At 38.3% G+C, this 19,489-nt stretch overlaps 1 protein-coding gene and 1 long non-coding RNA gene across 3 annotated transcripts in view; one reads left to right on the plus strand and one right to left on the minus strand.

Moving 5' to 3' along the window:
• The window catches only part of LOC132115987 (sialic acid-binding Ig-like lectin 7), a 38,945-nt gene that overhangs the window by 16,475 nt on the left and 2,981 nt on the right, over window positions 1-19,489 (plus strand). The window contains exons 1-2 of one of the 2 annotated variants that reach the window (XM_059524468.1): window positions 5,415-5,500; window positions 9,743-9,886. The exons of the other annotated variant lie outside the window; for it this stretch is intronic. Coding sequence (XP_059380451.1) covers window positions 9,799-9,886 — 88 coding nt within the window. The 5' untranslated portion in view covers window positions 5,415-5,500; window positions 9,743-9,798. Of the gene's footprint in view, window positions 1-5,414; window positions 5,501-9,742; window positions 9,887-19,489 lie in introns of those variants that run through there. 2 annotated transcript variants of the gene reach the window in all.
• Window positions 1,135-2,785, minus strand: LOC132115697 (uncharacterized). Its single transcript, XR_009425544.1, has 3 exons — window positions 2,698-2,785; window positions 1,932-2,015; window positions 1,135-1,340 (listed from the first exon to the last, which is right to left on the minus strand). It is a non-coding gene; the product is annotated as an uncharacterized LOC132115697 (long non-coding RNA).

The raw sequence follows: 19,489 nt of genomic DNA on the forward strand, positions 1-19,489 counted from the left end.
TTAGCCACATTTTTGCAAGTAGGTATCGCTGCAGCCCGGAGACCTCCAAGTGGGAGGAGCTTTTGCCACAAGTGGCTGGACTTCACGGAGACCTCCAAGTGGGAGGAACTTTTGCCGCTAGTGGGAGGGACTTTACAAATGGGCGGGGTTTAAGCGGAAATTTCACATTGCGTCATTGCCGGGGTGCGCGCGAATGAGGATGGCATAAAGTAGAGATACTAATGAAAAACAGATTTATTGTTTTTCATTGTAGTTTAAATTTTATTAACAAGAGGTTTTTATATAATTTTGTGACAACTGCAAACATTCAAGTATATTAAATGATATTAATTTCATAATTATATCAGTTTTAAGAAAATGAATGAGTAATTTAGAGCAATAAAATGTTTACTGTATGTTAATGTTTTTCTTTAATGCAAGTCTGAAATCTGAGGGAGAATTATATTGTTTAGATTGTTACAACCCCCTTGGCTCTAGGTGAAACAACATTACAAAAGGCCACACGTGGAAGTAAATTTTACAAATAAACATTTTATTTAAAAAAAGAAAAAAAATCTAAATAGTAATACAAGAATTAATAATAATAAAAAAACATTCCAAGACTTAAGAGGAAAATATTAATGGTACCAAAGTCAAATTTAAGACACTCTTTTCCCCATCTCCTTTTTATCACCAACTCAATCACAGGTAACGCTCCACACCATTAAAAATTCAAGTTTTATTTGTTATATGACATGCAAAAAGCAGTGAAATGTAGGTCTGGCATACTCTTTTTAGACTGTGCAAAAAAATAAGAGATAATTAAATACAAATAATGAAACAACAGGAAAAAAATAAAAAGTATTTTTTTTGGAGATAATTAAATACAAATAATGAAATATACACAATATATTAAACTACTACACAGATGATTTGTAGAGATGCTACACAGAAACTGCTACACAGATGATGTGCAGAGATGTAAACAATGTGCAGGGAGGATGAGCTGCATAGTTAGGTTGTCAAAAAAGCGCAGTGTGCAGAGAGTTATTGGGTAGCCCTAAACAACCGGTCTATATAGTTCAGTGTGTTTAATGTCCATGTTTAGTAGTCTGATAACATGAGGGAAGAAACTCTTCCTGAGCCTGTAGCAGATGAAACAGTGGATTTCCAGGGTGGGTGGGGTCTTTAAGAATCTTAACAGCCCTAGATTTACATCTCCTGGTGTGGATGTCTTGCAGAGAGGGGAGAGATGTTCTGGAGATGTGCTCAGCTACTCCTTGCAGGGCGTTTGAAGGTATTTGAAGCTGCTCACTCTCTCCACTGGGGTCCCATTAATGATGATTGGGGTAGATCCGCTGCTGCCTCAAATAGAAAAGAGTTATTGTAAAATATTATTACAATTTACAATATGACTGTTTCTACTGCATTTCTGAACAAATAAATGAAGGCCTGGTGAGCATCAGACTTCAAAACCATTCAAAACCCCAAACTATCCTGTAGAACAGATATTTAAGGAACCTGCTTTTAACTTGCTTGATTTTTATCAGCATTGGAACACTTTGCAGCTGCTTTCACTCCAAGGCTATGGATTATATTTTTACTGGAATGAAGTGTCACTAGTCACTAAACATTCAGTCCAATGACATCCTAAAATAATTCACTGTTGACAAGTTAACATTAACTTAAGTACAATGCACATTTATGTGAGACATCCACAGAATGTAATGCCACTTACATTCCAACATTTGTCATTTAGGACAGTCTCTGACCATACCCCTGGAGCAATTTAGGGACAAGCACTGTTGCAAATGTCCACCTTTAAAGTATGAAAATAATTTATCCACACAAAGACCCACCCACAAACACAGACACACACACACACACACAAGTCAAAAATCTTCAGACACAATAAATTACACATCTTGATGCATAGAAAAAAAAAAGCTTACAGGAAAGTGATCCTTTGTGTTTGCAGAGAGAGGCGGTAACCAGGTCACTGAAATTTAACTTTTGGCCACCAAGACTTGAACTTTCTGTAACACAAAGTTTACACAGAATGTTTTTGTTTGTTTGTGTTTCCTACAATGACAAAATTAATTCTACACCTTATACTGTTGATATGTAATGCATGGTAGTGGACACTGCAGTTATTCTCATATATCCACTGTTATGATTATTAAATTAAAAAATGAATTTGGTAATTAAACCAAATGTTTCAATTGCATTACATTATTTGGATTAACGTTACACGTAAAAATAGAAAACATTTTAAAAAAATCTAACAGCAGGTTTTGAAACAATGACCAGCTTTGTTAAAGTCAAGCATTATCAGTTAGGAGTTTTAACTAAGATTCATTCTTATGGAACACTGTACTAAATCTATTAATTAGTCACCAAACCTGCTTATGGTCTTCAGTGTCCGTAATCTGCAGCGTAAATCCTATATATGTATTGCAGAAATATTTAGCACAAAAGGGTAACAGACACAATAAAGATGTAATTTATCTGTGCTGCTAATGCTGTCTTCACGTGCTCTCGGAATAATCGTAAATATGAGTTTTGAAGGTAAAAATTGCACATGAATGTCCTCCCATTTTCAAACTTGAATGCAATGAGCTTGTAATCATTATTTAACTACGTCAAAACTAAAACATCAACCGGCAAGATACTGTACTTTTTCACAACTTGTAATATGTTGTACAAGTCTAAACTTACCCCTTCAAACTCCTCTTTCTTGACGCTGAAAAGCATTGGGAAGTTGACGTCGTCTTTGTTTTTTTTGTTTTTTGGTGAGGAGGGGGGGGGGGATCGCAGCGTGCATTAACATGACATTAAATAAACCAATCAAAAGACTCTGGCGGTTTGTACAGCCCACTTGGAACTGAAGTCCCACCCATTTGGAGCTGACCCGCCCAGTTGGAGCTGGCTCCGACCTCCGTTTATACCCATCTCCATTTTTGGGTGTCGTAAACCTAGTGTTATCAGATAGTGTGCCATTGGTTGCTAGGGAACCAGAGGCCTGTTCTGTTCATTTTTCAGGTGATAGCTACCTTTGGGGGAAGGGTCCATACCCTATGCTGCACTGGCCTTATCAGCCCATTTGTATCCTATTATTTGACTCGCACTTTACACTTGACTGAACAGCTAATCATGAGGATATTTTCTTTGGAAAATATTATTTTTGTCAGAAAGAGTGAATCTCTTTAAAAACTGGCTGTTGTTGTCACGTCCATGGACTGTCCTTGTATTCCTGTGTTGTGTTTTGCTCCCAATGTGCTCAACATGACCCAGTTTCTCCCGTGTCTGATTTATGCCCATATTTGGTTGTTCCTGTTCCCATTGAGTTCTATTTGATTCAGCTGTGTCTTTAGCTTTTGATTCAGCTGTGTTTATTTTCTTGTTTAGTTCCAGTTACTTAAGCCCAGTGTCTGGTGTGCAGTGTTAAACTTCAATCCCTGGTCCTTTTTGTGTGTTCCTTGTGGTTCGAATAAATAAAGACTCTAAACTAAGAGATAAATAAGACTAACTGTAATACTGAGATCAGTACTCAGATCAGTACTCAAATTACAGAGAAAGGTTCAACAGAAGAAGACAACAATGAAAATGTTCACATGTAGTTTATGAGCAGGTCCACGTGTTAAATAAAAAAAAAACAAAGCTATCAGTGTTCTATCTTGGGGACATTTATGCTCAGGTGAAAAAATTAAATATTCTTAAAATAAACCTAAATTATTGTCTTATTTAGCTTGCTGTCACATTATTTTTCTCCTTATAAAAAATTTTCATTTAGAATGCTTGTTTTCTAATATAATTCTGAAATGACTTGTTGGACTACATCTGAATTCTAACATATTGCTATTTAAGTCTTCTGCTGTGAAAAAACGTAGTACTGCAAGAGTAATATGAAAAGAATAGTTTAAAAAAAGTTGATAAAATAGTAGACAAAATGAAAAAATATGCACTCTCAAGTCCCTTCAAACCCATATGACCTTTTATCATCTTGGTGAACGTTAGAGAATGGTTAGAGGGTTGGACTTTTAACCCAACAATTGCAGGTTCGAGTCTCGTAGCGGCAGGGATTGTTGATGGGGGGTGAATGTAGAGCACTCTCTCCACCCTCAATACCACGAATGAGTTGCCTTTGAGCAAGGCACCGAACCCCCGACTGCTCCCCAGGTGCCACGGCAAAAAATGGCTGCCCACTGCTCCTGGTGTGTGTTCACGGTGTATGTTCACGCTGTATAATACTAGAAGAAAAAAACTGCCTCTATATTCACTTTGAATATCAAAAGAGTACTTTGATTATAGTTAGACTTATTGTTTGCATTTTTGCATTTATTAAGACTAATATATATATATATATATATATATATATATATATATATATATATATAATTTTTATTTATGTTTAATTTGTGGAAAGGAGTTCAGTAAGGAGGTCACACTGCTTCAGTCAGAAGCTCATAATTCATGTACAATTCTAAGGTCTGGAGAGACTCATATGAAATCAAAAGAGAAGCAAATCAGTTCAGTTTGTTGAAGAACCTTTTACAGTGCTTGGATATCATTGTCTTTTACTGCATATGATGATTCATAATTAAATGACTTTCACAAGATGATAAGTTAAAACATTTCAAAATTCACCTAGAGACACTTTTTTTCCAGTCATGTATTTTGTCATTGAGGATTTTCTAAAAATACTGCAAAAAAATGTCATTACATTCTTATTTTGAAATCTTGTGTTGTGTCTCGTGGTGACTGTATCATAACTTACACAACTCTGATTGGCCATTGCATTCAAGATGTCTACAGATATGAATGTGATTGGCTACACTTCTCAACACTATAGAAACACATTGAAAATAAAAACTTTGATGCTCTCCAGAGTGCAAACACAAATATATGGCTCGGTCGTTTGTCACATCTGTTTTGCCAATATGCTAATATTACAGCTTCAGCTGAGGGTGCTTTTGCTTTTGTTTGAGCTAGCACTCCCGTAGATCTGGGCCTGTAACAACATAAGAAAAAACAGCTCAATAACAATTTATTTAAAGCAATTAACTTTCTTTTGACCTGTCTATTGCATTGAAATTGCAAGCAGTATCGATAATTTAAAAGTTTGATCTGTAGTCAAATGTCCCAGTGTGTTTTCTCTTTAAACCAATACACTTGTATTGGGGGGTGGGGGTGTTTTTTGTAAATTAACATTTTTTTGTGAGGCTGTCTGTAAGTTACAGTGTAACAGATGTTGCCTGCAGCTAGCTAACTGTAAGCAGTGTCTTTAAATTGAACACAAGTTAGGGGATGATGATATCTAATTACCAAATAGCGTAACATAATGCACATATCTTTTCTTTGTAAAACATGGAAAAAGGAAGAATCTCTACTTGTGACGTATGTAGTTCCTACAAATACAGTATCTTCCTGTTTGACATGAAGAATGTTAAAAAAGGGTAGTTGCAACAAGAGGAACATTTTAGGGACATCCACTTCTTAAAAGTTAAACTACTTTTCTGAGGTAAGAAATTTAATTCTTGCGCTTTTCTTTCTCACAAAGTAGTGTATATTAAATATATAGGCTATAACTTGAAAACTAACCTGTTCATTGCAGAGTCTTTAAATAACAGAAAGTGAGAGCTTGAGCTGAGCTGTTTGTAGGCGAGAGTTTCCAGTATTTTCTCAGCTTACAGTGAGTTTCTGAGAGTTTTTTCTGTGAATCAAGTCTCTATGGAGGAATCATTGGGTCAGATTATAAACTAAAAGTCAAAAACTAAAAGTCTTAAACCAAAACTAAAAATCTAAATTTGAAACTTAAAGTCCAAATCGAAAATTAATTTGGTATTTAGGATTAGGCATTTGGTATTTAGGATTGGGCATTTTCTATTTAGGGTTGGGCATTTGGTCATTTAGCCATTTAGGATTTAGAGTTGGGCATTTGGGGGATTTAGGATTGGGAATTTGGTATTTAGGATTGGGCATGTAATCATTTAGCCATTTAGGATTGAGGATTGGGGATTTGGGGATTTAGGATTGGGCATTTGAAGATTGAGGATTGGGCATTTGAGGATTGAGGGGTGTATGCAAATTAGGAGGCGTGACCCAAATACTGGAGGCTGGGTTTGAAATGGCTGGTGCACAGAGGCACCTTATGGACAGCAGAGGGAGCTCCCAGTGCTAAGGAGCACACTAACTTCAACTTAATGACAGCTTTGTAACATTTGTGGCCTCAAACACAAAGTCACCAATGAAAGGAGTGATATCGGTCTGACAACGAGAAAGCATCAGACAGTGCAGCAGGTAAGATGCTAACATTAGCTACTAGTTATATAAGCTGATATTGCTAACATGCTTTAGTAGGGAATTATTATATTGGGACATGCTGTTTTGTTTTTTAAACTGCGGTTAACCCCTCTGACATTAGTAGATAGTAGACGTCTGTTTTTATATTGTTTATCAACAGTAATGTATATTGTTTGGATTAACTAGACGAGTAGACAGACATGAATGTTTATTCATAACCGTACCGAAAATAAGTAAATATTGTTAGCTGATGCTAACTGTCTAGCTAACAAGCTTGCTGGTGCTAACATGAGGTAATTTTTATAAATAATGTCCAAATATTTTTATTCAACCACCTATATATATATATACCCCTGGCTCACACAGCGAGTGAGGAGGTGGGTTAATAACGAGATAAGCGATTATGATTGGCTAAGGAAGAGTCATGTGTTTCATGGTAGCCAAGCAGAGCCAGTGTTTTTACACACATGCCGGTGTTCTGTCGATTCATGCTACCCATCGAGATGTGCTACTTACTGGTTCTGCGCATGTGCAGACTCACAATTGTGTTCTGCGTTGCCACGCCCATAAATCTAGGCATCCAGACTTCGGTTGACGGACGGTGAGCATTGCGATATCTACAGAATATGCTACTCCTAACATCTTAAAGGTGCTATTACAGAATATGCTACTCCTAACATCTTAAAGATGACAAAGTATCTGTCAACATGCTCTCCATATTCATACAGTGCATATGGAGTGAGTAGTGATGTAAAATTAAGTGAATTTGCACTAGGAGCATTATTTGATAGGGCGTGTAGGTCTATCAGAATATGCTACTCATAAAGTTCAGTTACCAAGGAAAGGTTTGCTTTGACAGGTCAAATATGAATATTTGATGATTTTTACTTTTCACGCCATTTAAAAAAAAAACAGTACAGTGCCGTATGTAGTAGGTACTCATAACTTTGAATTTTATAATTGTACATTTACAATTATGTCATTTTTACTTGTATATAATTTTTACTTATTATATCAAGGGTAGAATGAATCGACATTCTCTGTGATCGATTCGAGCTACGGTAGCATTTTTCGACAAGGCAGCACAAATCGACAGAACGCCAGCGGCGCCAAACACACACACACGCAACAGCTACACAGAGATTCGCAGCAGCAGCAGAAATGGCGAGTCAGGAGCAATCCGATGAAAAGTTGGCATTTTCAAGGTGGAGATATAAGCTCTACTTCAAATTCATTGTGGTCAAAGGCAAGAACGTGCATGTAATGTGTGTATTATGTCCAGGAGCGAAGACTTTGTAGACATCCGTTGTAAGCAACTCTAATGTAATGAAGCATCTCACAATGACACACAAAGCTAGTGGCCAAAAAACACTTTTCTTACAAAGATAATATTTGAAGTGCAGGATAAAACTCTTGCTGTCTGTTGACGTGCAATAAATATCGAAAGTTATGTACGAACACCTGTCTATTCTACTCATTTCAACAGACTTGTTAAAACTGCTCAAAAAATAATTTTTTTTTGACATATAGCAACTTTTTTGTTTAAACAGTAACACAAATAGTTACTTTCCCTGGTAACGAGTTACTTTTATTATAGAGTAATTCAGTTACTAACTTTTTGGGACAAGTAGTGAGTAACTATAACTAATTACTTTTTTAAAGTAACGTTCCCAACAGTGATCTTGACTCCATATAGTGGTTATTTCGGAAAAAATCCCAGGTATTTTGAGCAGTAGGATTATAAAAAAAAATATGTGCTAATATAAAATTAAATTAAGTAGCCTATATAAAATTGCAAACATCTATCTTTCAGTACTTTTTTACTTACTTATTTTATTATACGTATCTGTACTTTTACTCAAGTACTTGATTTGTGTACTTCGTCCACCACTGCGTGTGTGTATGTATATACTCAGACCGGCCCGTCTGGCACCAACAACCATGCCATGCTCAAAATTGCTTAAATCACCTTTCTTTCCCATTCTGACATTAAGTTTGGAGTTCAGGAGATTGTCTTGACCAGGACCACACCCCTAAATGCATTGAAGCAACTGCCATGTGATTGGTTGATTAGATAATTGCATTATTAAGAAATTGAACAGGTGTTCCTAATAATCCTTTAGGTGAGTGTGTATATACATACACACACGACATATGACATCAAAGAAAGTAGACGCTCCTTATGCTTTTGAATCGCTCTCGCAGTACTTTAATGTCATAAACCGATCGGTCTTGCAGTGTGCAGCACCGGTTCAAGTCGAACAAGCCTAATTTATTTTCTCTCACAATATTTATAAAATTAGGCTATATAGCAAAAAAAAAAAAAAAAAAAAAAACGAACAGAAACAAGACCATCTAGTGGCAATGTGAAAGGAGTGTATCTACTAATGTCAGAGGGGTTAACCGCAGTTTAAAAATCAAAACAGCATGTCCCAATATAATGATACCCTCCTAAAGCATGTTAGCAATATCAGCTTATATAACTAGTAGCTAATGTTAGCATCTTACCTGCTGCACTGTCTGATGCTTTCTCGTCGTCAGACCGATAGCACTCCTTTCACTGGTGACTTTGTGTTTGAGGCCACAAATGTTACAAAGCTGTCATTAAGTTGAAGTTAGTGTGCTCCTTAGCACTGGGAGCTCCCTCTGCTGTCCATAAGGTGCCTCTGCGCACCAGCCATTTCAAACCCAGCCTCCAGTATTTGGGCCACGCCTCCTAATTTGCATACACTCCTCAATCCTCAAATGCCCAATCCTAAATCCCCAAATCCCCAATTCTCAATCCTAAATGGCTAAATGATTAAATGCCCAATCCTAAATACCAAATGCCCAATCCTAAATCCTAAATGGCTAAATGACCAAATGCCCAACCCTAAATAGAAAATGCCCAATCATAAATACAAAATGCCCTATCCTAAATACCAAATGCCCAATCCTAAATAGCAAATTAATTTTCGATTTGGACTTTAAGTTTCAAATTGAGATTTTTAGTTTTGGTTTAAGGCTTTTAGTTTTAGACTTTTAGTTTATAATCTGACCCAATAATTCCTCCATAAGTCTCAGTTCAGGTCATTTATCTCCATTAATGTTTTAGCATTATAAAGGTATATAGTTTTTGCCACAAAGCGAAAACAATTTGGTATAAACTATATTCATGTATGTTTTTTATGAATAGAAGTTTATTTAGTAAATGAAAGTAATTGATGTCACTCAGATGAATCGCTTTTACTGATGTTACTGTAAATGTGGTCAGCCTGATTAGTTCATTTTTTACAGTGTATGAAAAGGCAAACATGATCAATATATCAGATGACTGTGTACAGTATCTGCATGAGTGTAACAGTGAGTGTAACAGTGAAAATGTGGCTCATCCTTATAGATAATTCTATTACACTAGGTAAGAAACAATGAGTTACGGTTGTTAAATGTTCGTGACAGATATGTATTTTGTGTTGTTTAGTGATAAAGTGTACTCTGAAGGTGTTTTGGACTCGTTTGTTGCTATTGTAAAGTCCAATGTCATCCACTCTACGAACCCTGATGGCAGGAAACCAGTTAACGTCCTTTATTTTCATCAGCTCTGTGTTGGTACATACTCACTCAGGTTGGTCAATTTTGCATCATTACGAGTAAGTTGTGAATGGGAAGTTGTAGCCTAGTGGTTAGAGAGTTTGACTCCTAACCCTAAGGTTGTGGGTTTGAGTCTCAGGCTGCCAATACCACGACTGAGGTGCTCTTGAACAAGGCACTGAACCCTGACCTGCTCCCTTGTGCTGCAGCTTAAATGGCTGCCAGCTGCTTTGGGTGTGTGTGCACTGTGCACTTAGGATGGGTTACATACAGAGCACAAATTCTTGCTTAGAATGTGTATTATATTATGAAAAAAAATGCTTATTCTTAATTGGATTTAAGTGGTTAATTCCCTCTACAACATGTTTTTAAAAAGTGATTTTCATAATGGTGTTCTCTGAGCACAAAAAAAGTGAAAATCACAAACAATCAGTTTTTCTGTACTTTTGCTAAACATCTGAACTCACTAGACTATGTGCACACTATTGGGAACCTTTGTTGCAGACTTGGCACATTTTTTCTGAAGAAACCTTTAGTTTAGAAACTCATTCCAGAGAAAGACACAAGTCTGAGCATGTATTTCAAATCTGAGAATAATTAAATTATTTTAAGATTATGCGGTGTCATTTTTTTAAACATTTTTTATTTATTATTATTATTAGAATTTTTCTTATGAAACTTGAAAATGAGAGAAACATCTAGTATATTTCTAAAGGTGCTGTAAGGACAGAATTTCCAGAGACAACTTTTGTCTACAGGGCAAATATAACAATGAGCAATTTGAAAATAAAACAATTTAATTTGTTAAATATTGAAGTAATACTTGGTTAATTTATTTTTATTGAATCCTCTGTTGACCTGTTAAGATTAATACACCGTATTTGAGATCTACTTGAGTATAAAAATAGTATAGATACAAATAAATGTTTTGAGTTGCTAATAATAATAATAATAATAAATAATCATGCAGTATACTTTTTTTCTTTTTATAATTAAACCACACTTCACTTTTAGTGCTTATCACAATTCTGCATGGTTGCAAAGCAGCTTTACAGAAAGTAATTACAAAAAGTAAAGACGTAAACAACATAGCTAATTAGTTTGAAATGGTAAAAGACATTCTTATAGCCTATTTGCTCAGGTACCAAAACCCTTTTTCCTCCATTCATGTTTCTTTATGTCACGTACAGACAACGCCAATATTGCACTTTGAAATGTGACTGAAGCCCTTTGGCCTGTGAAAATATCATGAATAACTAAACAAATGATAAAAAAAAAGTATCCTGACCAGTCCTTAAAATTACACAAACTTCAGAGACGTTAACTGCATGAAAAGTAATAATGTAAAATGTATTTAAATATTTTCTATTCATGCGTCACATTTAAATCTGCAGTGTATTTCGACCGCTAAATCATTTCATTGCGTTTTACATGAGAAACACTTGGAGTGCATTGAGAGTTGAAGCGTGCAGAGAAATGTTAATGGGTGGTTTTATACGGTGGCCGGGAAGTGCAAAACAACATTACAAAGTGTAAAACACTTTTTTTACGAAGCTCGAGACAAATTTACATTTTGGAAAACATTTTTACTTATCATAAAACACAATTACATGGGGAAAACACTTTTACCAAGGATAAAACAAATTCACATCTTAGAAAACAAATTAACAAGACGCTAAACACTTTTACCAGTCCCAAAACAAATTTACAATGACTTTCTTCACGGAAAGGGAATGTACCACACACTGGAAGTAACGCGATGAAAGGTGTTGTGGTTGGTGAGCGCGGTAAATTCGTGTTGTGGTTGTGGAGTAAATGGCTTAAAGTTTATGGCGACAGAACATGGACTGCGGCCGAGGGATGTTTTGCCCGTTTTGTGGCAAACACATGAGCAGCTTAAAGGGATAGTTCACCCAAAAATGAAAATTATGTCATTATTGACTCACCCTCATGTCGTTCCAAACCCGTGAGACCGCCGTTCATCTTCGGAACACGGTTTAAGATATTTTAGATTTAGTCCGAGAGCTTTCTGTCCCTCCATTGAAGCTGTGTGTACGGTATACTGTCCATGTCCAGAAAGTAGTGATGCACCGAAATGAAAATTCTTGGCCGAAACCGAAAACCGAAAAAGAGAAAACCAAGGCCGAAAACCGAAGCCGAAACACCGAAAGAAATTATGCCAATTATTCCATTGCATTTATTGCTATGACCATGTACTAACTTTACTAAAATTAAGACATTGCAATTGCATAAATTAATATTAAAGTTTCAAAGATAATTACAATTACATAAATTATAAAAAACATAAAAATACATAATTACAAATTATGCAATATTTATTAAGCACATTGCAACAATGCACAGTATAAAATAAAATTCAAACTAAAAATGTATCCCACTCATGTGAATATTAAATAATAATGTACAGGCCTACTGGCCTGCAGAAAGGTTTTAAAATGAACTGTTCTCTCATAAAAACAAAGTGCATTTAGGTCAAGTGCATTTGAAATTGTTCTCTGTAGGACTAGAAAGTGCATTACTTCTCCAGTAGGCAAGACTGTTATCACTTCTGGGGATGGGGACTTCAGACAGATAACCATCTAGCTGTTGAGCAGTTGAGCTTGTCATCTGCCTGACATTTGAGAAATATTTGAGAGAGTGTATTTAAATAGGGGCAGGGCATAAATAATTTGTTTTATCAAATTAAAGCAGAAATCTAGCAGAAAATCTAGCAGAAATATGGCTACAATCTGATATTATGTATGTATATGTATATATATATGTGTGTGTGTGTGTATATATATATATATATATAGGCTACTGTAAATAAAATGTCACATATATAGTAGCCTAAGAACTAGAACAATAGCCAATGTATTATTATTTGAGGCACTTTCTTGCAGAATTTCACTGAAAATATCAGACAACGAGGGTGAATGCCAAGAGACGAGTCTTTTTTCCGCGCTCTGATCTGTCTCCTGCGCTTGGCGCTTCTCCGTCTCCACGCGGGTTCTCCGCATCCAGCGCGGCCTGTATCATTTCTCGTGCGCGCTGCCTTATTTCCGCATCCAAGTAATGATCTTTATAACGCGGATCAAGCATATTCGCGATGAAGTGCAGAGGATCCGAAAAGATCTCAGTGAGACGTGTGCTAACAGACTCTATAAGACTGTACCTTTCTTTGTTCTCACTTCGTGGTCCGTCTCAATCTCTTTGTTAGGAGACGCTTTAGTGCTGCGAATAAAGGAATAAGAAGAGAGAGAATGTTCTCACTGGTGTGAAGTGAATGTCGCGGGGAGCTCGTGGTCTGCGCTATGCAGGTGCACGTTCAGGTCGCGGTTTCTGTTTGCGTCATCATCACAACATTTCGGCCGTGTTGTTTCGGTGATAAAAGTCTTTCGGCCAAAAACCGAAAATGCTCTTTTGGGCCATTTTCGGCCGAAAATCTTCGGTGGCCGAATATTCGGTGCATCCCTACCAGAAAGGTAATAAAAACATCTTCAAAGCAGTCCATGTGACATCAGAGGGTCAGTTAGAATTTTTTGAAGCATTGAAAATACATTTTGGGTCCAAAAATATAAAAAACTACAACTTTATTCAGCATTGTCTCCTCTTCCGTATCTGTTGTGAGAGAGAGTTCAAAACAAAGCAGTTTGTGATATCTGGTTCACGAACGAATCATTCAATGTAACCGGATCTTCTTGAACCAGTTCACCGAATTGAACTGAATCTTTTGAAACGGTTCGCATTTCCAATAAGCATTAATCCACAAATGACTTTTTTTTATGTGGCTGACACTCCCTCTGAGTTAAAACAAACCAATATCCCGGAGTAATTCATGTACTCAAACAGTACACTGACTGAACTGCTGTGAAGAGAGAACTGAAGATGAACACAGAGCCGAGCCAGATACGAACGAACGATCGACTCATTCTTGAGTCAAAATCTGGTTGCATTGGTTGTCAGATCACCAGTAGTGATGGGAAGTTCAGTTCTTTTTCCGCAAATTGGTTCTTTCGAAGAGTTCGATTCAATAAACCGGTTGAAGAAATCGGTTCACCAGTTCTTTTGCACTCGACCTAATGACTTCATTTGCGATGATTGCCCTTTGATTCAATCCTTCGGTTTACCCGCGCTCATAACATTAATCACAGAATCAGTTCAGAATCAAAAGAATCAGTTCGGTTCAGACGCTCTGTGTGTCAGTCTGCTTCACGCTGAATTACACATGCGCAGTATCATCAACTCCTCAGTTCTCGAATTGGACGCGTCTGACAGAAACTGTTCTTGACTCACGAATGAGTCAGTCTTTTGTTCGTTATCTGGCTCGGCATCAGCGTGGGAAAAAAGAAAGAATCGCTTCCCTTCAATCGGGGGTTCGTGAGCGTTGACACTGCAGAGTCCGAGATTCCGTTCTACCAGAGTGCAGGAGATCCAATCAGCAACAACACAGGGGTGAGAAGATCAGCGAGTGCCCATCCGCTTCAGTACACGGCTCGTTCCTCCATCCAGAGCGTACCCCGGTAAGAGATCTAGCTTCCTTTTTATCCGAATGACCTGATCAGCTGGCAAATTAGATCAATGATGTAAATGGGGTTCTACAGGTTTGTCAATTAGTGTTTGTTGATTCAGTTTGTGAAGGAAGATAAACAGCACCAAAAGTCCAAAACACAACAGCAAACAAGAGGAAAAACCACAGCACACCATACAATTAATCCACAACACACAAATATGAAAAAGGTTAAAAGTACACATTGCTATAACAAAATCAATAATTTACACAAAATAAGGTTAACCCTCAATCACACTGCTCCACTTGTTTTATAATATATGACACTGGTGTTGGTGAACCCAATCCTCCAAGTCTTGTCTTTGGGTCAATGGTGGTGCACCGACAGCTGTCTCCACTGGGAGACGGGCATGTTGGCCAAACATGACAAAATGTGAAGTCAGTCCAGTGGTCTCATGAGGGGTGTTATTATACATCTGCAGAAGGGTCGGCAAGTGATCTGGCCACCGCACTTGGTCCTCTGAACTCAATGTCCCTGAAAGAGACAGAACAGCCTTATTGAACCTTTCACAGGCCCCATTTCCTTGGGGCCTGTAGGGTGTAGTCCGAACTTTGGCACACCCATACAGACTGCACAGCTGTGCCACCATGGTAGACTCAAAGGCTGCTCCTTGATCTGAGAGAAGTCGTTCAGCACACCCCCATGGCTGAATAAGGTACCGCCAAAGGGCCCGTGCCGTAGTGACTGCTGTCTGATCCTTTGTAGGGACAGCCCATCCATACTTGGAGAAAAGATCAGTTATTACCAACAGATAGGGATAAGTATCACCATGCCTACCAAGAGACAAGAGGTCAATTGAAACGGTTTCCATAGGGTATGACATAAGAACAGGCACCAAGGGTGCCCTTACCTTAGGTCCTCTTTTCTGTTGAGTGCAAATTGCGCATTTGGATGTCCAGTCTTGCAAGTCTACACCCATCCCGGGCCAGAAGAAGGTCTTTCTCAGCAAGCCCTCGACCTTGGCTACCCCCATATGGCCTGAGGCATTGTGATACTTCTCCCATAATTGATAAGTCTTGTCTTTGGGAACCACAATTTGATAGAGGCTCAAACCTGTATGACGCTCCTGGACTCTCTGCTTTAACACTTCCTCCTGGATATGTAGTCGATTCCATTCCCTTAAGAGGCGTTTGGTTGCAGGTCGGCACGCTTCCCTCTCCTCAGCTCCTGGAAAACAACTTCCAACTACCCAACCTTTTATTTGGGCCACCGTCTGGTCTTCCTCCTGACAATCCTTCCAATGGTCTTCAGCTTCCGTACTTGCCTCAGACTCCACCACTGCCATCTCCACATGGGCCTGCTGGTCAGCTCTTGTTTCCTGTGGTAACCTGGACAAAACATCAGCATTACGATTGGAAGCGCCAGGGCGATACTTAAGTTCAAAGTTAAAATTAGCCAACTGTGCTGCCCACCGTTGTTCTGTGGCCCCCAAATGCACCGTATTCAGGTGAACCAAGGGGGTTATTATCCGTAAAGGCCAAGAATTTATTGCCCCACAAATAGTCTTTAAACTTTTCAGTGACAGCCCATTTAAAGGCTAAAACCTCGAATTTAAAAGAACTGTAGTTTTGGTCATTTCTCTCAGTGGGGTGAAGGCTCCAGCTGGCATAGGCTATAACCCGCTCTCTACCATCCTGTAGCTGTGCCAACACAGCCCCCAAACCTCCCAGGCTGGCATCCGTGTACAGATGGAAGGGTTTCGAGAAGTCAGCATATGCTAAGATCGGGGCGCTCACCAGAGCAGTCTTCAAAGCGTCGAATGCCACCTGGCAATCTGTAGTCCACTCAATGGCAGCATTTCCTCTCCGCATACTAGCAGAACCTACTAGGAGAGCATTCAAAGGTGCTGCTACTTTAGAAAAACCCTTCACAAATCTTCTGTAGTACTCTACAAACCCAAGGAATGATCGGACCTGCTTAATAGTAGAGGGAAAAGGCCACTTCTGAAAGACAACGGTCTTCTCGGGATCTGTGGATATTCCCTCACCAGAGATGACGTGGCCAAGGTAGGTGACCTTCTTCTGGAAGAGGCTGCATTTATGGGGCTGCAACTTTAAGCCATGGGCTGCCAACTTGCCAAAAACCTTCTCCAGATGCTTTATGTGGGTGTCAAAGTCTGAGGAGTATACAACAACATACACTCTGCCCTCATCCTGGGCAGAGCCCGCTGGCTCCTGCTCCCTCCATGTGGAGAATAGTTCCCGAAGACGGAGAATAAAAGCAGAAACAGTTTCCTCTTCCTGTTGATGACATTTAAAAAATTGGGCCCTTATCTGGGCCACTGGTGTTACACGCCCATACAGCCTCTTTAACTCACTCAGTAGATCCACACTTGTTAAGCGTCTTCCTAAATTCAGTATATAAACCCCATATATAAAATCAATCTTCTGTTCCTCATTTAACTCTTGTGCCCTCAGCATGGCCTGTACCTGCCCACTCCATTCAGAAAAACTCATTTTACTTGAGCCACCATTAAACCTTGGAATCCATGGGACCCCCATAAACCAAGGCATCATCATTGCATTTGTCACAGGCTGATTAAGTGGAACATTTTCTAGCCTAGTCCCAGTTCATTACCCCCTGGACCTTCAGACTGCCCTTCATTTTCATCTGCCATTCTTCACTGTGTGGTGTGGAAAGGGAAACCCTGCTGACTACGCCACTAATGTAATAACAGATTAAAAATCTATTAAGTTGCAAATTTAGATTCCCAGCCACACCAACACAGAGAGAAAGACACAAGAAATCTCAAATGGCGTTTTATTACATTAAAAGCTAAGCTTAAAAAAAACAAGTATCCAAATCACAATTTCCTCCTCAAACCAGTGGAGACAATAAACCCATAAATTGTCCAATATTCTGCCCAGGGTAATTCCAAAGTCTGGTCCGGCCTAAAATCAGCCCAGTGATTCCCCTACCATTGGCAAACAATGTCTGTTTCAGTAGGATCTCAATTGGCCAACTTCAAACAAATCCAGGACCAGGATTTCCACAGCGCCGCCCCGCGTCTCTCAGGGGGAAATCGGAAAGTCATTGGGTAGATTGCACGTAGCCTGCAACTGACAAAACTCAGATGAATGGAATAACAACTTTCCTTTCCTATGCTTCAAATGGACACATCAGCAATACTATCGTGTCTGCCACTCTGCCGTCAGCTCCCCCGAATCTGACACCTTTACAGAGATGAACAACTAAGAACGACTTTAACAAAATGCTAAGCACACACACGCGCGCGCATCAGCATGGGAAAAAAGAAAGAATCTCTTCCCTTCAATCGGGGGTTCGTGAGCGTTGACACTGCAGAGTCCGAGATTCCATTCTACCAGAGTGCAGGAGATCCAGTCAGCAACAACACAGAGGGGCGAGAAAATCAGCGAGCGCCCATCCGCTTCAGTACACGGCTCGTTCCTCCATCCAGAGCGTACCCCGGTAAGAGATCTAGCTTCCTTTTTATCCGAATGACCTGATCAGCTGGCAAATTAGATCGCTGATGTAAACGGGGTTCTACAGGTGTGTCAATTAGTGTTTGTTGTTGCAGTTTGTGAAGGAGGAAAAACAGCACCAAAAGTCCAAAACACCACAGCAAACAAGAGAAAAACCACAGCACACCATACAATTAATCCACAACAAACAATTATAAAAAAAAGGTTTAAAAATACACATTGCTATAACAAAATCAATAATTTCCACAAAATAAGGTTAACTCTCAATCACACTGCTCCACTTGTTTTATAATATATGATTATGACAGTAGTACCATATAACACACCAAGCGACGCAACTGACACGCAATGCGCGAAGTGTTGAGAACTTTTTATAGAGTCTTTGGTTGAGAAACACCCGGCTGTAGCCTGCAGATGCCTACTCTGATTGGTTCGATTGTCTTTCACAGGCATACATGACAGGAAATGTGTTCAGTTGGTGTAGGGTGGAGTATGTTAAAAAAGCTAAAAACGCTGTGCAGTTTTACAAAGCCTTCATTATAATGCACAGAAGAAGAAAAAAAGTTAGCCTGTAACCCTCCATGTCCCTGAAATGATTGTTTTGCTAAATAAACTGATCTTTAGGCTAACAGACAAACAACCCACTACATTTAATAAATTAATTGGGTTGATTATCCACAGTGGGAGGATCAGGTCTTCAGATAGAATAATAAATTGTGAATTAAATAATTGTTGAAAATTTGATTATTTCATAGCATCAGAGTATACGAAAAGAAATGTAAGCATGTATCAGTATTGTTTTAATTTATAAAGCATGACAAGACAATTATTGTTACTTATCTGGCATGAAGTTGATAAATGACACTGCAATAGACTAATGTGTCTGCTGTTTGCCTTTTTTTTAATGAAACTTAAATTTTCTTTACTACATTGCAAAACATAGACTTTTCCCTCCCCTTTATCTCAGGAAAATATGCTGCTCCTCATTATAGTGAAGAAATCGAGGAACTTTTATTTCTGCAGGCCAATGATGATTCTAAAAGGACATAACTGTAGGCTAATCTGTTGCAATAGAAACTAACACAATTTCATGGGCACCGTGTTCCTATTTTAGTTCAGTTGTTAAGATTGTGGTTATTTCAGCAAACAGTTTCATACATTTTAACAGCATTAGTCAAACTTGTATATATCATTCAGTGGTACCATAGAGATCAATGATGGGCACGCATTTTATATAATAAATGCACATCCTTGAATTAACTTAACGTGCTTAACGTGGCGTAATGCATTAAAACGTTTTTTAAAAAGACCAAACTCAGTAAATATTTTCATAAAGCATTCACAGACATTTACAGACAATCAGGATATGTGAGGAAAATGCTTAACGCGTGATTAAACACGTTGTGTTCGTATTCTGGGCTCATATCTGTTTGTCTGTGAATATAATGCTTTATTAAAAGTTTTTTTTACCGATTAGATTTTTTTAAAACACCGTTTTAATGCATTAACCCACGTACTTTCACGTTAAGCATTTTATAATGTCTCAATGATTCATTTGTAAATTGGACTGGTCCAGAAGATTAAACTTGCAGCAGCTAACATCTCTTGATTCAATAAATCAGA

The sequence above is a fragment of the Carassius carassius genome, chromosome 35 (assembly GCF_963082965.1).
Source record: "Carassius carassius chromosome 35, fCarCar2.1, whole genome shotgun sequence".
Lineage (NCBI taxonomy): Eukaryota > Metazoa > Chordata > Actinopteri > Cypriniformes > Cyprinidae > Carassius > Carassius carassius.